This window comes from Phyllobates terribilis, unplaced genomic scaffold (assembly GCF_046119375.1).
Source record: "Phyllobates terribilis strain yellow unplaced genomic scaffold, ASM4611937v1 Scaffold_7__3_contigs__length_470593459, whole genome shotgun sequence".
In the NCBI taxonomy this organism is placed as follows: domain Eukaryota; kingdom Metazoa; phylum Chordata; class Amphibia; order Anura; family Dendrobatidae; genus Phyllobates; species Phyllobates terribilis.
The window spans coordinates 400626455-400646729 of NW_027362767.1; the positions used below are offsets into that span (position 1 = coordinate 400626455).

At 40.6% G+C, this 20275-nt stretch overlaps 1 protein-coding gene across 1 annotated transcript; it reads right to left on the minus strand.

Annotated features, from left to right (window-relative positions):
• Positions 1-1652: 1652 nt before the first annotated feature.
• On the minus strand, positions 1653-17640 carry PRSS16 (serine protease 16). The gene is made up of 12 exons (XM_073641614.1): positions 17498-17640; positions 14599-14780; positions 13838-13937; positions 11148-11277; positions 10451-10574; positions 9243-9320; positions 8910-8957; positions 5234-5497; positions 4869-5010; positions 3871-4050; positions 2600-2745; positions 1653-2514 (listed from the first exon to the last, which is right to left on the minus strand). The coding sequence occupies exons 1-12, from the start codon at positions 17553-17555 to the stop codon at positions 2461-2463; spliced, it is 1506 nt and encodes a 501-aa protein (XP_073497715.1). The 5' UTR covers positions 17556-17640; the 3' UTR covers positions 1653-2460.
• Positions 17641-20275: the final 2635 nt, after the last annotated feature.

Genomic DNA, 20275 nt, shown 5'->3' on the forward strand with positions numbered 1-20275 from the left:
AAAGGCAAACATACTGGTAGACCAAGGAAGACATCAAAGCGTCAAGACCGGAAACTTAAAGCAATATATCTCCAAAACAAGAAATGCACAACAAAACAAATGAGGAATGAATGGGAGGAAACTGGAGTCAATGTCTGTGAACTGTAAGAAACCGCCTAAAGGAAATGGGATTTACATACAGAAAAGCTAAACATAAGCCATCATTAACACCTAAACAGAAAAAAACAAGGTTACAATGGGCTAAGGAAAAGCAATCGTGGACTGTGGAGGACTGGATGAAAGTCACATTCAGTGATGAATCGCGAATCCGCATTGGGCAAGGTGATGATGCTGGAACTTTTGTTTGGTGCCGTTCCAATGAGATTTATAAAGATGACTGCATGAAGAGAACATGAAAATTTCCACAGTCATTGATGATATGGGGCTGCATGTCAGGTAAAGGCACTGGGGAGATGGCTGTCATTACATCTTCAATAAATGCCCAAGTTTACATTGATATTTTGGACAGTTTTCTTATCGCATCAATTGAAAGGATGTTTGGGGATGATGACATCATTTTTCAAGATGATAATACATCCTGCCATAGAGCAAAAACTGTGAAAACATTCCTTGAAAGAAGACACATAAGGTCAATGTCATGGCCTGCAAATAGTCCGGATCTCAATCCAATTGAAAATCTTTGGTGGAAGTTGAAGAAAATGGTCCATGACAAGGCTCCAACCTGCAAAGCTGATCTGGCAACAGCAATCAGAGAAAGTTGGAACCAGATTGATGAAGAGTACTGTTTGTCACTCATTAAGTCCATGCCTCAGAGACTGCAAGCTGTTATTAAAGCCAGAGGTGGTGCAACAAAATACTAGTGATGTATTGGAGTGTTCTTTTGTGTTTGTTTTTCATGATTCCATAATTTTTTCCTTCTGCTTGGTCTGAAAAAAATTACCCTTACTGAGTACCACATTTTTAATCTTGATTTCTTTTAGTGTTTCTTAAAGCCCTAAAGTTGCCATTTGAAATGACTTCAGTTTTGTGCCATGTCTGTGATCTGCTTTTATTCAACAACATTAAACAACTGAATGAACATCCTCCGAGCCCGGTGATTCCATCATTTTTGCCAGGGGTTGTAGTTCTCTTCCCGCACTCTCCAAGTATCCCCAGACCCATATGTAATTTTGTCAAAAAGTTTAACACTTTTTGGCAAGATGTTACTTACAGTAGGTCTAAGCGGTGTAGATGCTGCAGACAGATCAAGATTGACTTAAGTCTGCAGCACGTTTATGACCATGTAGATTTGTTCCCGGGCATGGAGGACATTACACAGCAGTAATCCAGTGCTGGGGAGAGATGAAACACTTACTAGAGAGTACCAGAAAAGTCTCCATTTCAGGGCCTTGGTCCTGCTTTCTTTCATTCTGCTTCTCTCCCCTCCATAGACTTCAGAAAGCAGATGTAATGTGATCTTTCAGTGAGTCAGGAGTAAAAGCATCTTACCTCCATGACAATTTTTCTTTTATTTTTTAATTTATTACTATTTTTTTTTTTTTAAATCAATTTATTTTCATAAAATATACATATCCATTTCTAAATTCTTTCTGGCTCTATGATACTTTTATGTTATGAAATGTACAGTAGTAATTGAAAAAAAAATGTAAAACTTCATCAAACAGTATAATAATTTATTTTTGGTGGATTAAAAACAAAATAAATAAAAATAAAATCTCAGCAGCCTGGCAAATTGCCACATGGCATTTATAGTCACTGTATGTAAAACCATAGAAAAATATAAAAAACATACAAATCTAAAAAACGTGGTTATTTGTCATCTGTGCTTTAAAAAAAAAATCAAAAAAAAGAATCAAGGTTTTTGCTCGCCGATCACATTTCCATCCAAAAATGGTGTTGACGTCGTCCATTTGTACAAGGAAAACACAAAAAAACACTAAAAACACAGTCAATTTTTGCAACTAATTTTTTCTTTTGGCTCCAATGCATCTGATCAACAAAAATAAAGATCAACCGTTTTGTGTCTGCAGCACTTATGCGTATCCTTGGTTACAGACTACAAACCCTGTGTAGTCGGATACAGCTGTCACTCATTCTACCCAACGTGTTAACAAGGAGTAGAGGAGAAGGTGACAGCAGGATCAGACTACGCAGAATTTGTTTGTAGTCTGTTGCCATGGAGAAGCATAGATAGGAGCTGTAGACCGGAAACGGTAACTCCATTCTACACGATTTCCTTGTATTGGAGCAAGAAAAATATTAGTAGTAAAGTTGGACACAGCCTTTTATTACATAAAATCCATTTTTTAGCATTATTGCACATAGTCTACCTGCAATACTCAAAAAAAAGATGTCCCCCGATACCCCGCAGCCACAAGCTTTGTTAAAAATCAAATTTTTTTTCTACCACTTTTTAAAAATATTTAGGCTTTTTTTTGCATGAAATGGCGATATCAGATATTACTCTGTCATCCGAGCTTTGTGAAGCCATTCTCCAATTTTATTGGCAATTTCCTGCAACATAAAAAGGAATAAAATGTCACGTTTTCTATATTAACAAGCACCTTCGTGTGCGGTATATATTGTATATTCTACTGACCTCTCGCGCTTTCTGCAGGGATGGAGGATCCGAGGGGCGAGAAGAACCCATGTTTGCACAGTGGGCAGTACCGTTGATAAAGATGGCGATTTCGGAGCGAGACTGGTTCTTCAACACACTGAGGGCGTGCCAAGGGTCTATGTCCCCTGCAGGTGATGGAGGTAACAAGGGGAGTTAATCAGTGTAGACCTGGCTGTTAGTCAGAGCCAGGGGCTTAGTTACAGCTGCCGCCCACTATGTACTAAGCAGTGACTGAAGCCGCACCGGCTGTGCCTCTATGACTGAAAGCCTGAGGCTGCCAGGAGGAATAAAGTTCATGTCCTACCGGCAGCTGAGCCAGGCCGTTTTAGAACAGTCCAAACAATAGCCGGCACTCACATCTTCTTTAAAGAATTGCTTTATTAATCCAGAAATATAAAACGCACAAACAATGGTTGAACACAACAGAGCAAAAATTAAAAAGGCAGAAAAGAAAAGATCTGCTGCGCTCCCTGGAAACATGTTTCACACCTACCTGGTCCTTTGTCAATGGCTTGACAAAGGACCATGCAGGTCTGAAACATGTTGCCTGGGAGCGCAGCATTAATTTCTTTTCTGTCTTTATAATTTTTGCTCTTTTGTGTTCAACCATTGTTTGTGCCTTTAATATTTCTGGATTAAAAAAGCAATTCTTTAAAGAAGATGTGAGTGCCGGCTATCTTTTGGACTGTTGCTATTACTAGAGTATTTTGCTGTGCACCCGGGCAGATGAGCCGATTGCTCCATTTTTTAAAAAATTTTAGAACACTATTAACCTGCAGATTAACCCCACATCTGCAAGTTAATGGTGTTTTTTGTTGTTTGTTTTTTTTACACATAACAGGTTCCCATTAAAAAGTAAAAAAAAGATACTTTAAATACAGGGTGGTATTAAAAATAAATATAAAGAAGTGAAAACATATTTGCCATCGTTATTTCTGTAAAAGTACTAATTGGCAAAAATGTAAAATTAACCTGTTTAAAGAGAAAAAAAAATCAAAACACCAGAATTGTATTTTTATCAGTCTCTGTAATTCCACCAAAAAAATGCAACCGGAACATTGTATGTACCCGAAAATAATATCAATAAAAAAAAAAATGTAAAAAAAAGTTACGGGTCTTGGAAAATGGCGGCAAACTTTTTTTTTTGCTAAATTTCCAACTTTTTTTCACGTTCAGAATATTGTATGGTGTCATTCAAAACTTTAAATATATTAATAGATCACACGCTTGTTGCAGCACGTAGCACTTACCATTAACAAAGATGATCCTGCTGGACTTGGGATGATCGGCTCCATAAAATTCATTGGTGAACTGGACCGACTGGTGGACAGACTCTGCGGGGATCTGGAAGATTTCTGTGCAGAGATCCAGCTGAGACTTCAGGGTTATGAGTGGAGAGAATGGGCAGGAGCCGTCCTCACAGGTCTGATCTGTGGAAGGAAGCAGCGATATCAGGGAGGGCAAGAACTACATTGCTAAAAAAAATGGTTTTCTGGAAATATCTGTGTCAGTTCTTAAAGGAAATGTGTTATCAGAAAATGCCTTTAATATAAATTATGCTTTTATGTTAATATACACAATTTTTCACTGTTTTATTCTAAATTTTCCATTATATTATCTATATTAAAAAAAAAAAAAAAAAAAAGCATACTCTTGCACTTTTATTCACTGAGATATTTAATTCTGTTGGGTAGAGATCACTTTGCAGGTATTTCATTATCATCACAGACAATGCATAATACTGAATCCACCAGTTACAATTAACAAGTAGTAGAAGGGAACATGACTGCAGGATCAGACTGCGCGGGATTTATTTGTAGTCTGTTGCCATGGAGAAGCATTTGTTTGTAGTCTGTTGCCATAGAGGAGCTTTAGCCAAGAAATGATAACTCCGTTCTACATGATTTCCATGTATTGGAGCAAGAAAAACATTAGTAGTAAAAGGTGGAAACAGCCTTTTATTACATAAAGTCAATTTTTAGCATTGTCTACTCGAAAAGAGATGTACCCTCAGCTCACCTCCTCCTCCTCCATGCACAATGACCTCTGCACAGGTCACAGAGCATGCCCACAAATGTTTCCTATAGAAACCATAGACATTGACATCTAAATGCTTTTAACAATAGCTCGGACAGGATGACCTCCCCCATAATCATGTACACTTAGGTATTGACTTTTAGACCCCTTTTTTTGATAACTCCCATCATTTGAATGGTTGAAACACAAGACGTAGACCATAAACACTCACAGTAGCCAAACTCCGTGCACGTCTGGTAATACCACTGCCGTTCCCCGACTCCAACCGGATTGAGCTGCGTATTTCTCAGGTCTGACAAGGTTTTCTCGTGGGAGTTTTCCACGCATTTCAGTCCTATAAAATCCATGTACATCTGCCAGAGACCAGACACAGGGTAAACCAAATGTTAGCCGCCAGAAGAATTGGACCAGTCACTTTTAAGCCGCTTCATGACTTTCGAAGACTGAAGCAACATGTGCACAGCAAGTCTTTTTTTACATTGCTGTGCATATGTTCATTCTTTTAGGCATTTTTTTAATGCTTTTTCAGGGGGTATCCGCCTGAAAAAGACATTGTATGCAAACTGCAGAGCTTACAGAATTGACAATCCTCAGTCCTTCGTACGCAGATTCCGCACTGACAATGCGATCGCAAATCTTCCTCACGTCACTGCCTGGGGTTTCCATGTTGTATTGCACCGCGCCCATAAATATATCTGCCAGGTTGCTGACAAATTCTGCATAGTCTTCAGGTGCACGGAGAGGCGAACACGAATAGAAGTCTTTCTCCAGTTTCGAGACATTCCCAGAGTGCAGGATGGAGTCCACTGCTTGGAAACTCTCCCTCACTTTGTCCAAACACTGCAAACACATCACACCAGGGAATTAGGAACTATACAAACATGGTGGCCACTTACTGTAATAGGATGCAGATGACAGTCAGCGCAATATATATATATACTCATGTTATGTGAGCTGAAAATGCAGCTGTTCGATGTTCTTCTGTTGGGATGGAGTCCCGGATTGTGCCATAAAGTGTACGGATCTGACATAAACCATTGACATGGCCACATGAATGAAGTTGTAGGCGGCATTCACACCACGGTTAGGATCTAAAAATGGTATTTTCAGAGGAAAGTGAGGACATTTTAGATTACAAACCTTATTTTTTCTTATCTTGTTCTTCATCCCAGAGCTCAAAAAAGTGAGGGATGGCACACACAAAAAATTGCACAAGGATATGGTGTATTGCAGCCCACCCCAAAAGGAGAATGGCCCCCAATAAACCTTTCCCCATCTCTCCAGAGCAGAAGAGACATGAATCGGTAGCCCACCCTCCACAAATCTGATAGAAAGAGAAAGAGCGGCAGAACTATAGTTGAATATAGTGTGCTCGAAGAAGGGACTCGGGGTCCAGACTCCTCAAACTAAGAACCTCAGCACCACAGAAAGGAGAAGAGACTATAGGTCAAGTGTTATTTATTTTGATCAAAAAACAGATATAGTCCAACATTTTGACCGGGATCTTTGTCATGGACATCTGTGAGTCGGAAATGCAGCAAGGTGTGGGACATGAGCTTTGGGAGAACCAATCGTACCCCCAACATCCGCCTGGGCGGTCACTTCCGTGGACTTAAGTACCAGTCTAGTCAGTCTCTCTTCCATGCAGAGGAAAAGTAAGAGGGGCACACAACCCTAATCTGTTCAGCAGGGAACCCATAAGGCAACCACATCCCAAAAAGACCTTGTGATTGACACAGTGATAATCAGCATGAAATAACGTAGGGATTTACAGTGTAACATTGACCGGACCTTTAAAAGGTGAAATTTAAAAACACCCATCCTAGCTAGAAGGCCGCAATAAGGGTGTTTGCCCTAAAAGAATGAAAGTGAAGTGCGCGGTCACTCAAGTGGGGTCCAAGACCCAGTGAGTTCAGGCACCAAAGGGTCACATCTCCCGGGGCACTTCTACGCTCTTAAACTATTCGTCCCATTGGCTCGATACTGGGGGGTCAGGATTTTCATAGGATGTTAGAGTTTGAAGGGACCTCCAGGGTAATCGTGTCCAACCCCCTGCTCAATGCAGGAGTCAGTAAACCATCCTTTGTCCAGCCTCTGTTTGAAGACTTCCGTTGAAGGAGAACTCACCACCTCTCATGGTAGGTGACATAAGCCTTCGCTTGAGGCTTCCACCCAGTGAACATTAGTGCATCCACCCCAACATCAGAAGACCAGGCCAAACCTACTAATAGGAACAAATGCTACACTTAATCTTAGAAGCGTGTTCACACCACATTTTGGTGCATATTCCTCTCCTAATTACTTAGATGAGTAGGTGAGTTTTGGCAATACAGTCACATCTTGTATGGTTCTTGGAAGGTACAGATTTTCTTTGCACAGAACCAGCTGTTGTAGCAAGAAATACTGCAGGCAATGATTCCGGGGAAAACAGCGCTGTCTTACAGGGTAGCTACCTATAGGTGGCACTAGAGAGTTTACTTCTAGAGGAGAGTCTCCGCATGCATAGCGGACGCCCATCCAGTGAGGAAGGAGGACATTTTTTTAAGTTATCAAACTAAAGTAAATGTTCATGGTGCAATCCAATGATTACCAACATGACATATCTGTCCCAATGCTTGACGAACCATATCATGTATGTTAGGAATGTCACCGTCGTCAGACTCAGGAGCCACTTATTTTCAAGAAGATTCTGTCAAGTGAAATATTTAACATTCTATTTTTGTATTCGTCTTGACCAAGATCTGTGCCCAAAATGAAAAATTAAATTTTCCATATGAAATCTAATATATACTTGGTTTGTGTGTAATATATAATATTACATACACAAAGTATCGCTAAAAAAAATCATGCAATGTTAACATTGGCCAATAGGACTCATACCATACTCACATTTCCTGTTCTTTATAGAAATCTTTTCAGCAGTCTCATTATCAGCACAGACAGGATTACACTGAAAGGTAACACCTCCTAATAAGTAGATAATCCAGGATCTACCATTCACAATAGGTGATATCACAGCTCACCTCCTCCTCTTCCTGTACAATGACTGATAACACCTCTATCTACAATAGATACAACAGTATCCACCATTCACAATAGGTGATGTCACAGCTCACCTCCTCCTCCTGTACAATGACTGATAACACCTCTATCTACAATAGATACAACAGTATCCACCATTCACAATAGGTGATGTCACAGATTACCTCCTCCCCATCCTGTACAATCACCTTTTCCCTGATAAAAGCAATTTATACTTCAACATACGTTTCGCACTCATTGCTTCCTCAGGGTGCAGCATGTCCCCTGAGGAAGCCATGAGTGCAAAATTTGTCGCCTTGGGGACTTGGGTCAAAGTACAGCCTGGATACACAAAATGGGTAATTACCTTTTACAATAATACTTGCAACAAAAGCATATCCCTTGGCATGGCCTATTTTGAGTATTACAGATAACATGCATTAATATCGATAGAAGGTAACAATGTCACTCTATGTATAGTAAAAGGTTAATACAAACATAGACAATATGAGTGCATTGGTTTCTGCATTATATGCACTTTCTACATGATTAGGCCATTGTTACTCATGTGGCCAACCCATAGGCTATATAAATTATTTTCTCTCTTGATGCTATTAACTAATTGCAACCAGGTTTAATCCTCGGCCCTTACATCCGGGATCATTTCACTGACCTCATATGCACCCATATTCTCATTTGTATATGTAACATTGTTATATTAAATCCTTTTAATTCTTTTTTTTCGTACAAATAAAATTCATATTTTAAAAGCATTATAGACTCTTGTTCTCCTGATTTGCAAAAAATAAAAATAAAAAATAGAGACCGAGTCAGTCTGTTGCTCGTAATGTTAATGTGATGACTAGGAAGTAGGATAGTATACTATAGTGATCTGAAAAATTAAAAAAAAAAAAATACATTTAAACACAGAAAGCTAAATTAAGCAATAAGTCATTTCTGATGACACAGAATAGCAGATGCAGATTTGTGTTTGTGATTCCGAGCTCCAACTCTCCTGTATAGGCAGAATTAAATAAAATGCATGCTGCCACCACTAGAGGGAGAACAGGAGCTTAGTGCAGACAACTCACCGGATAAGCTCCCTCTAGTGGTGGCAGAGGTCAGCCAGAATCATTTAGCTCTCTGACTGGGTGCAGAATTGTGTATTAGAGATCCAACAATAGTGTTTGCATGGTTAGAATAATGTACGTAAGAGCAGACTGGACTGTACCTTGGTTGATCCTCCGATGACTGGATCTGACAGGCTCTGAGCCACTACCTGCAATGAGGAGAAGAAGAGGGTGACAAAACGACAAGAAAACATGGACAGCAAGCAGCGGGACGGCGATCGACAAACTTGATATAGGCTAGCAAGAGATATCAGACCCCCCAGTGTGCGATATGGGGGCAACCTGGCTTTAGTCTCCGTAGACAGAGACGGCCAATACATTTTGGAGCTTGGTGGGATTTTCAGTACAGAGATTCTGACCAGTCCTAAGGTCGCTATAAAAGTGCAATTAATGAATCTACAAATAATATTTTGGAGAAACCATAAGACAACGACCTTATTATAATCTGTAAAGTCCAACTTTGCCCTGACTGGGGCGGAGGAGGCCACAGCGGCGTACACCAAATGTGGGAACTGCAAAAAGAAGAAAAAGGGCGGGATATAGAATGATAATAATAATAATAATAATAAGTGATATATAATGTTATAATAATAATAATAACATTATATCACGGCATCAGCATGATGTCATATATACTATATATACTGATGCAATAATCATCCCAGAGTAATACCTTATAAGTTACCATCAGTGTGCATTGTTACTACAATGGGCCTTTAATAAGAGTTACTACCCTCCAGGTATTAATAGGAACCCCCCCTCGACATGCTTGTAGTGTTAATTATTTGTATTTCTTGTTAAAGGAGTACTCCCATCTCCAAGATCCTATCCCAATATTTAGTAGGTGTAATAATAATAATAATAATAATAATAAATAATATTAGTAAATACTTCCAATTAGAAATGTAGTATAGTTCTGCTGATTCGCTATGTTGTTTACCCCATGTGCAGGGCACTGCAATAGCTTAGGTATCCATGGTTACGACCATTCATATAGTAACAGTTAGGTATCCATGGTTACAACCACTAAGAACTAACTGTCACTATATGAGTGGTCGTAATCATGGATACCTAAGCTACTGCAATGCCCTGCACATGAGGAAAAAGACATAGCGAATCAGAAGAGCTGTACTACATTACAAATAGGAGGTATTAGCTAATATTACTATTATTACACCTAGTACATATTGGGATAGAATCTTAGAGATGAGAATAACCCTTTAAATTTATCTGCAGGTAAATAGCATTTTCTGAGACGACAGGTTCCCTTTAAGGCCTCCATACATATTAGAGAAAAGTCGGCTGAACCTGTCGAATTTCGGCATGACCTCTTGCCGAACTAACGCAGACCAAGCCCGATCTATCTTCCACAATCAAAGACTCTGAAAGTTGGATCGTCCATATTGAAATTTTAGCCCTTGATCCTGTGGTTCTCCCTGGAGAGGAGCTGTGAGGGGTCCTGTAGTATCTTTCCTCATTGAAAACATATGCACGCTTAGCAGAACTGAGCGTACATGTGTATGGGTGGGAGAGGGGATCAGGAGTTATGGCTGTCGTTCAGGGTGTAAGACCACCTTTATAGTATGGGGAGCACAGTACCATACAGAATGCAATCAAATCCTCAATTCACACCGAGACCCACCTTCAGTCTAAACCACGCAGAAAGGGATCCTGGATAAGAGCCTCCAAAGCAAATCCAAGTGTTATTCGGTGTCAAATTATATTTCTGAGAGATGAACAGATGGAAAGAAGCCAGATCTGCAAGCCTAAGTAATGAGATGCGAAAAGAAAAGATGAATATATAGAAATTAAGCAACAGTCCAAACGATAGCCGGCACTCACATCTTCTTAAAGGAATAGCTTTATTGATCCAGAAGTATAAACGGCACAAAAAATGGTTGAAAACAATAGCACAAAAATTAAAAAGGCAGAAAAGAAATATCCACTGCGCTCCCAGGCAACATGTTTCAGACCTACAGTACATGGCTTGATAAAGGACTATGTAGGTCTGAAACATGTTGCCTGGGAGCGCAGTGTTCAACCATTTTTTTGCGCCTTTTATACTACTGGATCAATAAAGCAATTCCTTTAAGAAGATGTGAGTGCCGGCTATCGTTTGGGCTATTGCTATTACTGGAGTATTTTGCCGGGCACTTGGACAGGTGAGCCATTTGCTCCTTGTTCACATTTATATGGAAATTAAAAGGTACAATATCAAGACAAGGAGTAGAAATGCTAGAAAATATTCATTATGGTGAAGCAGGTCTAGCTGTTCTGATGTATAAAGAGTTTATTTCCGTCCTGGTGTGCGAGGTGTGGATATACACGTCCGTACTTACGCCTGCTGGCTGGACAGGAACCTTATTGCTTGAAGGGTCAATCCATCTTGATTGATGCTGGCTCCATAATACCGATGTTCAAGAGACACCAGAAGGGCTTGATGTTTCTGAGCCAACTCCACGTGCTCGCCTACATGGGAGTTACATTTACTTATATTAATTCTCTTAAAAGAGACAATAAAGTCATTATAAAAAATAAAAAAAAAGTAAATATTAAAAATGAGCAAACAGACGAAAACTACCGAGGTCCGGTGTCCAAATCTGGTGCACTGTGGCACCTGGATCAGGGCAGTGTTGACTTCTGCCATGGTAATGCTCTGCCCGACAGCCAGGGCGCCTCTTCCGATTACTGGTCTCTTGTGACGTCATGACTATGCTGGGGCATAGTAAGTCGCAGAACTGGTGTCTTCCCCTCATGCTTCAAACATGCCTCAATCACACCCATCCTTGACCCATCCTCTCTGGCTAGCTATCGTCCGATATCACTTCTCCCTTACGCCTCAAAACTACTGGAACAACATGTCCATTCTGAACTGTCCTCCCACCTCTCCTCCTGCTTCCTCTTTGACCGCTTACAATCTGGCCTCCGACCGCATCACTCCACTGAAACTGCCCTGACTAAAGTCACCGACGACCTACTAACCGACAAATCCAAAGACATTACTTTGTCCTTCTCCTTCTGGACCGGTCATCTGCCTTTGACACAGTAGACCATTCCCTCTTACTATAGACGCTCATCTCTTGGCATCACGGACTTGGCCCTATCTTGGATCTCCTCATACTTAACAGACAGGACATTCAGTGTCTCCCACTAACACACCACCTCCTCATCTCGCCCCCTATCTGTCGGTGTCCCCCAAGGTTCAGTCCTAGGACCTCTGCTCTTCTCAATCTACACCTTCGGTCTGAGACATCTCATAGAGTCTCACGGCTTTCAGTATCACCTCTATGATGACGACACACAGATCTACCTCTCTGGACCTGATATCTCCTCCCTACTAACTAGAATCCCACACTGCCTGTCCGCTATCTCATCCTTCTTCTCTGCTAGATTTCTAAAACTTAATATGGATAAAACTGAATTCATCATCTTTCCCCCCCATCTCACTCAGCACCCTCATCTGACCTATCCATCAAAATCAATGGCTGTCCACTTTCCCCAGTCCCACAAGCTCGCTGCCTTGGGGTAACCGTGGACTCTAACCTCTCCTTCAAACCACATATTCAAGCCCTTTCCACTTCCTGCCGACTCAAACTCAAAAATATCTCCCGGATCCGCACATTTCTCAACCACGAATCTGCAAAAACACTAGTCCATGCCCTCATCATCTCCCACCTCGACTACTGCAACCTCCTGCTCTGTGGCCTCCCTTCAACCACTCTCGCACCCCTCCAATCTATCCTAAACTCTGCTGCCCGACTAATCCACCTGTCCGCCCGCTATTCCCCGGCCTCTCCTCTCTGTCAAATGCTTCACTGGCTCCCCATTACCCAGAGACTGCAGTTCAAAACTCTAACCTTGGCATACAAAGTCATCCACAACCTGTCTCCTCCTTACATCTGTGACCTAGTCTCCAAGTACACACCTACACGCAACCTCTGATCCTCACAAGGTCTCCTGCTCTACTCCCCTCTTATATCATCTTCCCACAATCGCATACAAGATTTCTCCCGTGCATCCCCCCTACTCTGGAACTCTCTACCCCAACACATCAGACTCTCGCCTACCGTGGAAACCTTCAAAAGGAACCTGAAGACCCACCTCTTCCAACAAGCCTACAACCTGCAGCAACCACCGCTCCACCATACCGCTGCACGACCAGCTCTGTCTTCACCTACTGTATCCTCACCCATCCCTTGTAGACTGTGAGCCCTCGCGGGCATGGTCCTCTCTCCTTCTGTACCAATTTGCCGTTGCTTTTTTGCTCAAGAGTATTGTAATTGTTTTTGCTATGTATAGCCCCGTTTTCACATGTAAAGCGCCATGGAATAAATGGCGCTATAATAATAAATAATAATAATAATAAAGTGTCCAGACAGAATAACCACTGCAAAAGTGAACCCTGCCCTGATCCAGGTGCCACTGAGAACCAAACTGGACCATGGCAGGTTGTATCTTTTTTGCTCATCTCTAGTAAAAAAAAAAATCTATCAGTCAATCTTCAAGAATTTCTGTAAGCCCTGGAAAAAGTTATGTAGAAATCTGACAATGGTCCATCTCCAACTTCTGCGGGTAAACAAATGAGTGCCTGAGGTCAGGGGTGTAGCAAATCACCGTTAAGCACAATATCAAGCCTTCTACCCGGAGGGAACATCTTAATCAAAGGTGAAGGGTCTTTTTTTTTGGTTTTGTTAGTAGACAGGACTGTGGGGGGAGGTTTCTGCTTCCACAACCTGCCTCCCAGCCAGTCACAATAGTATAACCACGCCTTGAGAAAACCGATACCTCCTTGCCACATATCCAAGCTTTGCGATACACCAGCGTGAGACAGTGGAGTCAAGGTAGAGAAGATCTTTGCAAGCGTTTCTATTTTTTTTTTTAATTTAATGCCCAATTTATTCAGTGCCCCATTACTCTTGACCAAATACACAATAAGCATCAATTACTGTTCTTCAACCTTGTCACAATAGGCTGGAGATATTTATTAAATGTACGTGCCAAATAGACAAGTGCCATGTCTCATACTAACCGGCTAATACTGAGAATTCAGACTCGGCGCTCTCCCCTCCAATAAACAAGAAGACGGGTCCACCGGGGCGTCTCCAAAATTCTTCATTTATCCAATATCTCTGCAGAAAAAAAAATTCCCAGTCTTTAAAAAAAAAAAAACTTAAATGGATTGAGCACATTAAAAGGTGTCACATCAGCCACCTTGGCAATCAGCTGATATTTCGCGGGAAAGCCGACATTTTTGGCCACGCATCTCCAAAGTGGGAATAAATGGATGACCTTGTAATATAATGGCCCAATGATAGGGGAAGGGGGAATTATTTTAGCAATTTGCAAAACTTTTGTAGCATAAAAAGGTTGCACAATATGGCTATTTCCTAAATCATTTTGGACTTTAAAAAGTAGTAAGATAATTGGTGCTGGGTTAACCAGGTGGAGGTGGAACCAGCAAGTTTCCGACAGAGTAAGTCTATGTTCACATGTCCAGTAATCATCTGTTAGAACGGAACCAGCAAGCAAAATGGGAGAACAATGGATGGCTAATTAACAGATCCGTTGTCCATAGACTTCAATGTAAAAAAAAAAAAAAAAAAAAAAAAAAAAAAAAAAAAAAAAAAAAGGATCCAGCAGACATCAGTTTTTGAAAAACGGACTAAAAAGTTGTGTCTGCCCAACTTTTTTGCCAACGGATTGCTGCTGGATCCGTTCTAACGGATCATTACTGGACGTCATAAAAGGCACAGCTTTTAATTATCTGGCTTCCAATCAGTGTTTACTTACCTGTTTATACGTGTCATTATTCCTCCGGTTGAAGTGGTCGAGGGGCTGCGTGAGAAAGCCTTCTACTGGGGGCACGTACAAGGCAGCACCCTTTGGAAACCCAAGACGACTATAGAAGGATTTAAAGTTCTGCACCTCTCGTAGTTGGTGGATTTTTTTACGGATCTGTCTTTGGTTCCAGGCTGAAATGGAAAAGTAGTAGGTGACGTAAGTAAGGACGGAGATCCAAGTAAAGCTGGCCGTAGACATAATGGTATTCTCAAGTCTATGGTTATGTAATCCAAAACAGCCAATAATGACTATGATGACCTCCTTACTCTCTCCCCCATAGATTATGTTGGGGGATATAAGGATTGGACATTTAGAATTCAATCACCCTATCCTTTAGGGAGATAAGCCTCTGCGAAATGATTCAAGAAGACGACCACCATGATAGATCCAAACATTAGCCGATAGGGTCTTGTACGATGGAGGAACTACTCAGACACGTCGTTGTCGCCTTCAGGAGAATTTCAATAGTCCCCTTCTATACGTATGTGTCCAAAAACTTATGGTACAATTCATTCCTGCATTTGAGCCTTTTTTTATGCTGAGTTTTTGGTGTTTTGTGCCACATTCATCTTTTCCATTTGAGCCTTTTTTTATGCTGAGTTTTTGGTGTTTTGTGCCACATTCATCTTTTCCATTTGAGTCTTTTTTTATGTATGTGTCTGTTTTTCTTTAGTTCACCACTGTGGGCAGAGTTTAAGGTTTCCAGATATTAAAATCGAGTGAAAACTTTTTGAAAAGTCTCAACTTTTTTTTTTTTTTTTTCCTGCTCCCCAGAGTTATTTTTATGTACACCTAAAACTTTGGCACAAATTTTGCTACGTTTTAGCGGAGCATGAGACTTTTTTTTATAAAGTCGCAAAACAGGTTAAAGACGGCAAAGATATATATTTTTTTTAACAAAATTTATGAACCAATTGCACCGTAATAAGTCTGTGAATGCCATAAGAAAAAAAATGGTGAACTGGGCCGTTAACACTTTAAACCTGGTGAAATTAAATAGAGAAGCTCTATACTTCATGCTAAGGTGAAGTTGAAGTTTACGAGTTCACTTTACTTTCAGGTCTGGACTGGACGTTTCTCTGTGGCTTCTTCTTGTAACTTCACCCAGAGAGGAAGCCAAGCGGTGAAACTCAGTCATTTGCATCCAAACATGACATAAACAGCTACAGAACCTGATCTGCTATCTGCATCGCTCTTCATGAGTGACTAATCATATTCTTCCTCACCACAGCCATGGGGGGGGCGCCATCAGTGTAAAACAGGAAGCACCTTCTGCAAATGTAAGTGCTCATAGAAGCTGTATAAGAGGGTGCAGAAGTGACATCAAGGACCTAGTGTCTTAGGGGGCACAAGAACCCCTTTGCTACATACGACATCAGTATTATTAATGGCACATGGCAGATCTGGGGTTTCGCTACAGATTGGGGGCTAGAAGCTTCAATTACCACGTCCGATTGTGATAAACAGCATTTGCTTTATTATCTGGATCGCTTTTATTTTGTAACGGAAATTCTTCAAATCTCAAAACTCCTGAAAAACTGAGTTTCTGCTTTGTAAAACTCAGCAAAAAACTCATGTGCACAAAGCCCTTGGTGAGTTTTTGGAGGAGTTTTGTTGGCTGAAGCTTTTTTTTTGGGAAATAAAGTCATTCTGATAATAACATTATATGGGGGAACTGCTCATCTTACAATTCCCTAATTTAAAAAGATAAAAACCAAAGTGTCATATAGATGCCAAAAAAAAACCTAAACCAACCAGTGAAATATCATTCAGTAAGTAGACTCCCTAAATAACTAATCAGTGAGCCATTAGGAAGTGTGCCATGTAGCAGCACCTGACCCGACTGGCCTTTAGACTGTGTTCAAACAGTTTTTTGAGACTTCCAAAAATCACAAGTTTTTCAAACAGAAACCCATTAAGAAAACGCTTCCTATTGGTATGTGCACACAGAGTTTTTCAAGGAGTTGTTGTAACGGAAACTCTTCAAAAACTTTGAGTTTCTGCTCTGGAAAACTCAGAAAAAAAGTCTCACGTGTACAAAGCCCTTGGTGAGGTTTTGGAGCAGTTTTTCATTTTTTTTTTTGCATCCTCTGGATTGTACAGGGTCTAATAAAACAGGAGCTGCTTCAAAAAAGTGACGTGCACACAGAGTCTTTTTGAAGCGGAAACTGAGCAGAAACTCTCAAAAGCCTCCTCAAAAACTTAAAAAGTCTCTGCTCTGTTCCCAAAACTTAACAGAAAGAAACTCTAAAAAAAAAAAGAAATATATATATATATATATATATATATATATATATATATATATATATAAGTTTCTTTTATATATGAACAGCAAAGTGGATTTCTATTAACAAAATTAATCGGAAGACTTTTCCAAGCAGATTTGGGAGGAGGATTTTGGCGAGGATCCGCTCCAAGTCGCACAAGGAGGGATTTTGCAGTAAAAACGTATGCAAAAATCACAATATTTATCTTTCAGCATTAACTAATTTAGAGCCTTTTGATTGTGGAGGTAGGGGTACTGTTTCTCCTTGTGTAGAGTGACATGTTAAGCTTGGCATGTCAGAGTGAGGAGACTTAAAAGCCATGCATGCTCTTCTGGGAAATTAAATATGCGGAGTAAAATCCCATCTCCATATTTTTAAAAAAGTGGGAAAAAGTTGTGCGATTGTCACAAGTCACTCGTAACTTTTTGTGAAATTGACACACGGAAACGTTCCTGTTTGGGTGATGTCTGTCTGTAACGTATCTACCGTAGAAGTGATACTGCAGGATGGAAATTTATATTTTCAGGATGATATAGGACGGATATATGGAAGTGACGAGAAAAGCGTAAAATCCTACTCACCCCCATCCACCGCACCCAGGAGCAGGACGAGCAGAATCTGCAGCCACAGAGCGATCATTGTAGGAAGAGGATTGTGAGAGTGCAGCTTCCTACTCACAGCAGGCAGCAATGCCTCATAGTCACATGACACATCCCGTCACATGACTCCTGCAACTTTTCATTGGCTCCAGAAGTTGCAAAGTCAGCCTCAGTTTTTTTTTTTTTTTGCTGTAGAAGCAGCAGATGGCACATGACCGGAGATTTAACCCTTCGCCACACTTTTAGTTCCTATTTTTGCTAGCAGCAAGCAAAATAACAGTATTAATTATTTCATGTTTCAGTAAGTTATGCAAGTAGTCTGTACATATGAAAACCTCACGGTTTTCAGGATCTCTGCTTCCTGTTCCAAAAGAAATTCGCTTTCAATGATTGCAATTTTTTTTTTTAATTCTGTGCAATCATTTGGGATAAACATCGTACATAAATCGCAGCGTCGTTACTCCGTGTGAGCAGGAAATTATAGGTTCCCATTCCGCAGATATAGCGACTGAAATACCACCGAAACGTCTTGTGTCGCCCCTACCTGCACCTTCATGTGACAGCAAGGCACAGAAATAATAATGCGCTGTTTACCGTGCAGTAAAACCTGACGCACACAGGTTTTTTGTTTTTTTTTTTATCATTTTGAATAAAAAAATATTATATATATATATATACATATCTATTAATTTTGTTTTGTTTTGGGAAGGTAATACTTTTTTTTATGACACCTTAATGCATATAGGGTTTTTTAATTTTCTCTTTTTAAATCATTTTGAATTAAAAAAAGAATATATATATATATATATATATATATATATATATATATATACAGTAAATAATCTGGTTCAAGTCACCTAGAGGGATAAGACAAATGTAAATAATATAAAAATCACTAAAGCGTCATGAAAAAAAATATATATATTTCCTTCCCCTAAAAAACAACATTTTTATTTATATATACATTTATTTATATATATTTTGCACACACATATATATAGAAGTAGAATCTGGTTGTGTATTTGGATGACATTTTGATTTATTCACCAGATCTAGAGTCCCATTGGCAGAGTGTACGTGAAGTTTTGCAGTTATTGAGTGATAATTCACTTTTTGCTAAGCTGGAGAAATGCGAGTTCGCTGTGCAGAAAATTAGTTTTTTGGGCTACATTGTCTCCAGCGAGGGCTTTGAGATGAACCCTGTGAAGGTTCAGGCGGTGCAGGAATGGCCTAGGCCTATTGGTTTGAAATCTGGGTTTTGACAATTATTACAGGAAATTCATTAAGAATTTTTCTGTAATTGTTAAGCCTCTGACCGATCTCACCAGGAAAGGTGCGAATAAAGTCCAGTGGACTACTGAGGCCATTGAAGTGTTTGAATATCTCAAAGAGATGTTCAGTTCTGCCCCTATCCTTATACAGCCTGATGAGACCAAGCCTTTTTTGGTCGAGGTCGATGCTTCATCGGTAGGGGTCGGAGCAGTTTTGTCTCAGGAGAACACGGGTGGAGTACATCCTTGTGCCTTCTTTTCAAAAAAATTTTCGGAAACCGAACTGAATTATGATGTTGGAAATCGGGAGTTGCTGGCTATTAAACTCGCGTTTGAACATTGGCGTCATTTTTTGTAAGGTGCTAGATTTCCTATTCAGGTTTTCACAGATCATAAGAATTTGATCTATCTGGATGCTGCCAAGCGCTTGAATGCCCATCAAGCTAGGTGGGCACTTTTTTTTTTCTCGGTTTCATTTTTCTGTTACCTATATCCCTGGTACTAAGAATGTTAAAGCCGATGCTTTATCTCGCAGCTTCTCTCCTACGGTCGGTGCCGAGGAGGAGGAGAGCATTTTACAGAAAGGAGTTGTGATAGCAGCATTGGACTCCGTTTTGGAGAATGGGATTCTGAAAGCTCAAGATGATGCCCATCTAACACTCCCCATGGGAGGTTGTTCGTGCCTAGAGCCTTTAGGAGAGATTTGTTTGTGGAGTGTCATGAGTCTCGGTTGGCAGGTCATCCAGGAATTTCGGAGACTAAGAGACTTATCAGTCGCAGTTTTTGGTGGCCTGGATGGCAGAAGGAAGTCATCAAGTGGGTGCGTCAATGTACTGTGTGTGCTAGGTCAAAGGCTTCACCTACTCCTGCTGTGGGGTTGCTTTGCCCTCTGGAGGCTCCTAGTGCGCCTTGGACGCATCTCACAATGGATTTTATTACTGATCTTCCTGTGTCCGAGGGTTTTACTGTCATCTGGGTGGTCATGGACCGTTTTAGTAAGATGTGTCATTTGGTTCCATTCATTAAGTTGCCCTGCGCCAAGACACTCGCTAAGGCATTTGTTAAGGAGATTGTCAAGCTCCATGGCGTTCCCACGGATATTGTTTCTGATAGAGGACCTCAGTTTGTGGATCTCTTTTGGCGTGCTTTTTGTGACTGGTTGGGAGTCCAATTGTCATTTTCGTCTGGGTATCATCCTGAGTCTAATGGACAGACTGAAAGAAAGAACAAGGATGTTGAACAGTTTTTGCGTTGTTTTGTGGCGGACAATCAAGAGGTGTGGTCTGAGTTTCTGCCTCTCGCAGAATTTGCTCTTAGCAATCATACATCCTCCTCTGCTGGGTGTTCTCCATTTTTTTGTTGTACTGGGAGACATCCGTCTTTTGGTTCGTTCTCCAAATTGGGGTTGGCGGTGCCGGAGGAGGAGAATTTTTCCAGTGATTTGGAGAGAGTTTGGATTAATGTACGTTGCATCCTTCAAGAGGCTAAC

Bases quoted from the DNA above. Each gene is read 5' to 3' on its own strand.
- PRSS16 (XM_073641614.1), bottom strand. From the start codon at position 17,555: ATGATCGCTCTGTGGCTGCAGATTCTGCTCGTCCTGCTCCTGGGTGCG. The intron at 9,321-10,450 runs GTGGGTCTCGGT...TTCTTTTTGCAG, and splicing joins CTGCGTGGTTTAGACTGAAG to TTCCCACATTTGGTGTACGC. The intron at 8,958-9,242 runs GTCGTTGTCTTA...TCCTCATTGCAG, and splicing joins ACTTTACAGATTATAATAAG to GTAGTGGCTCAGAGCCTGTC.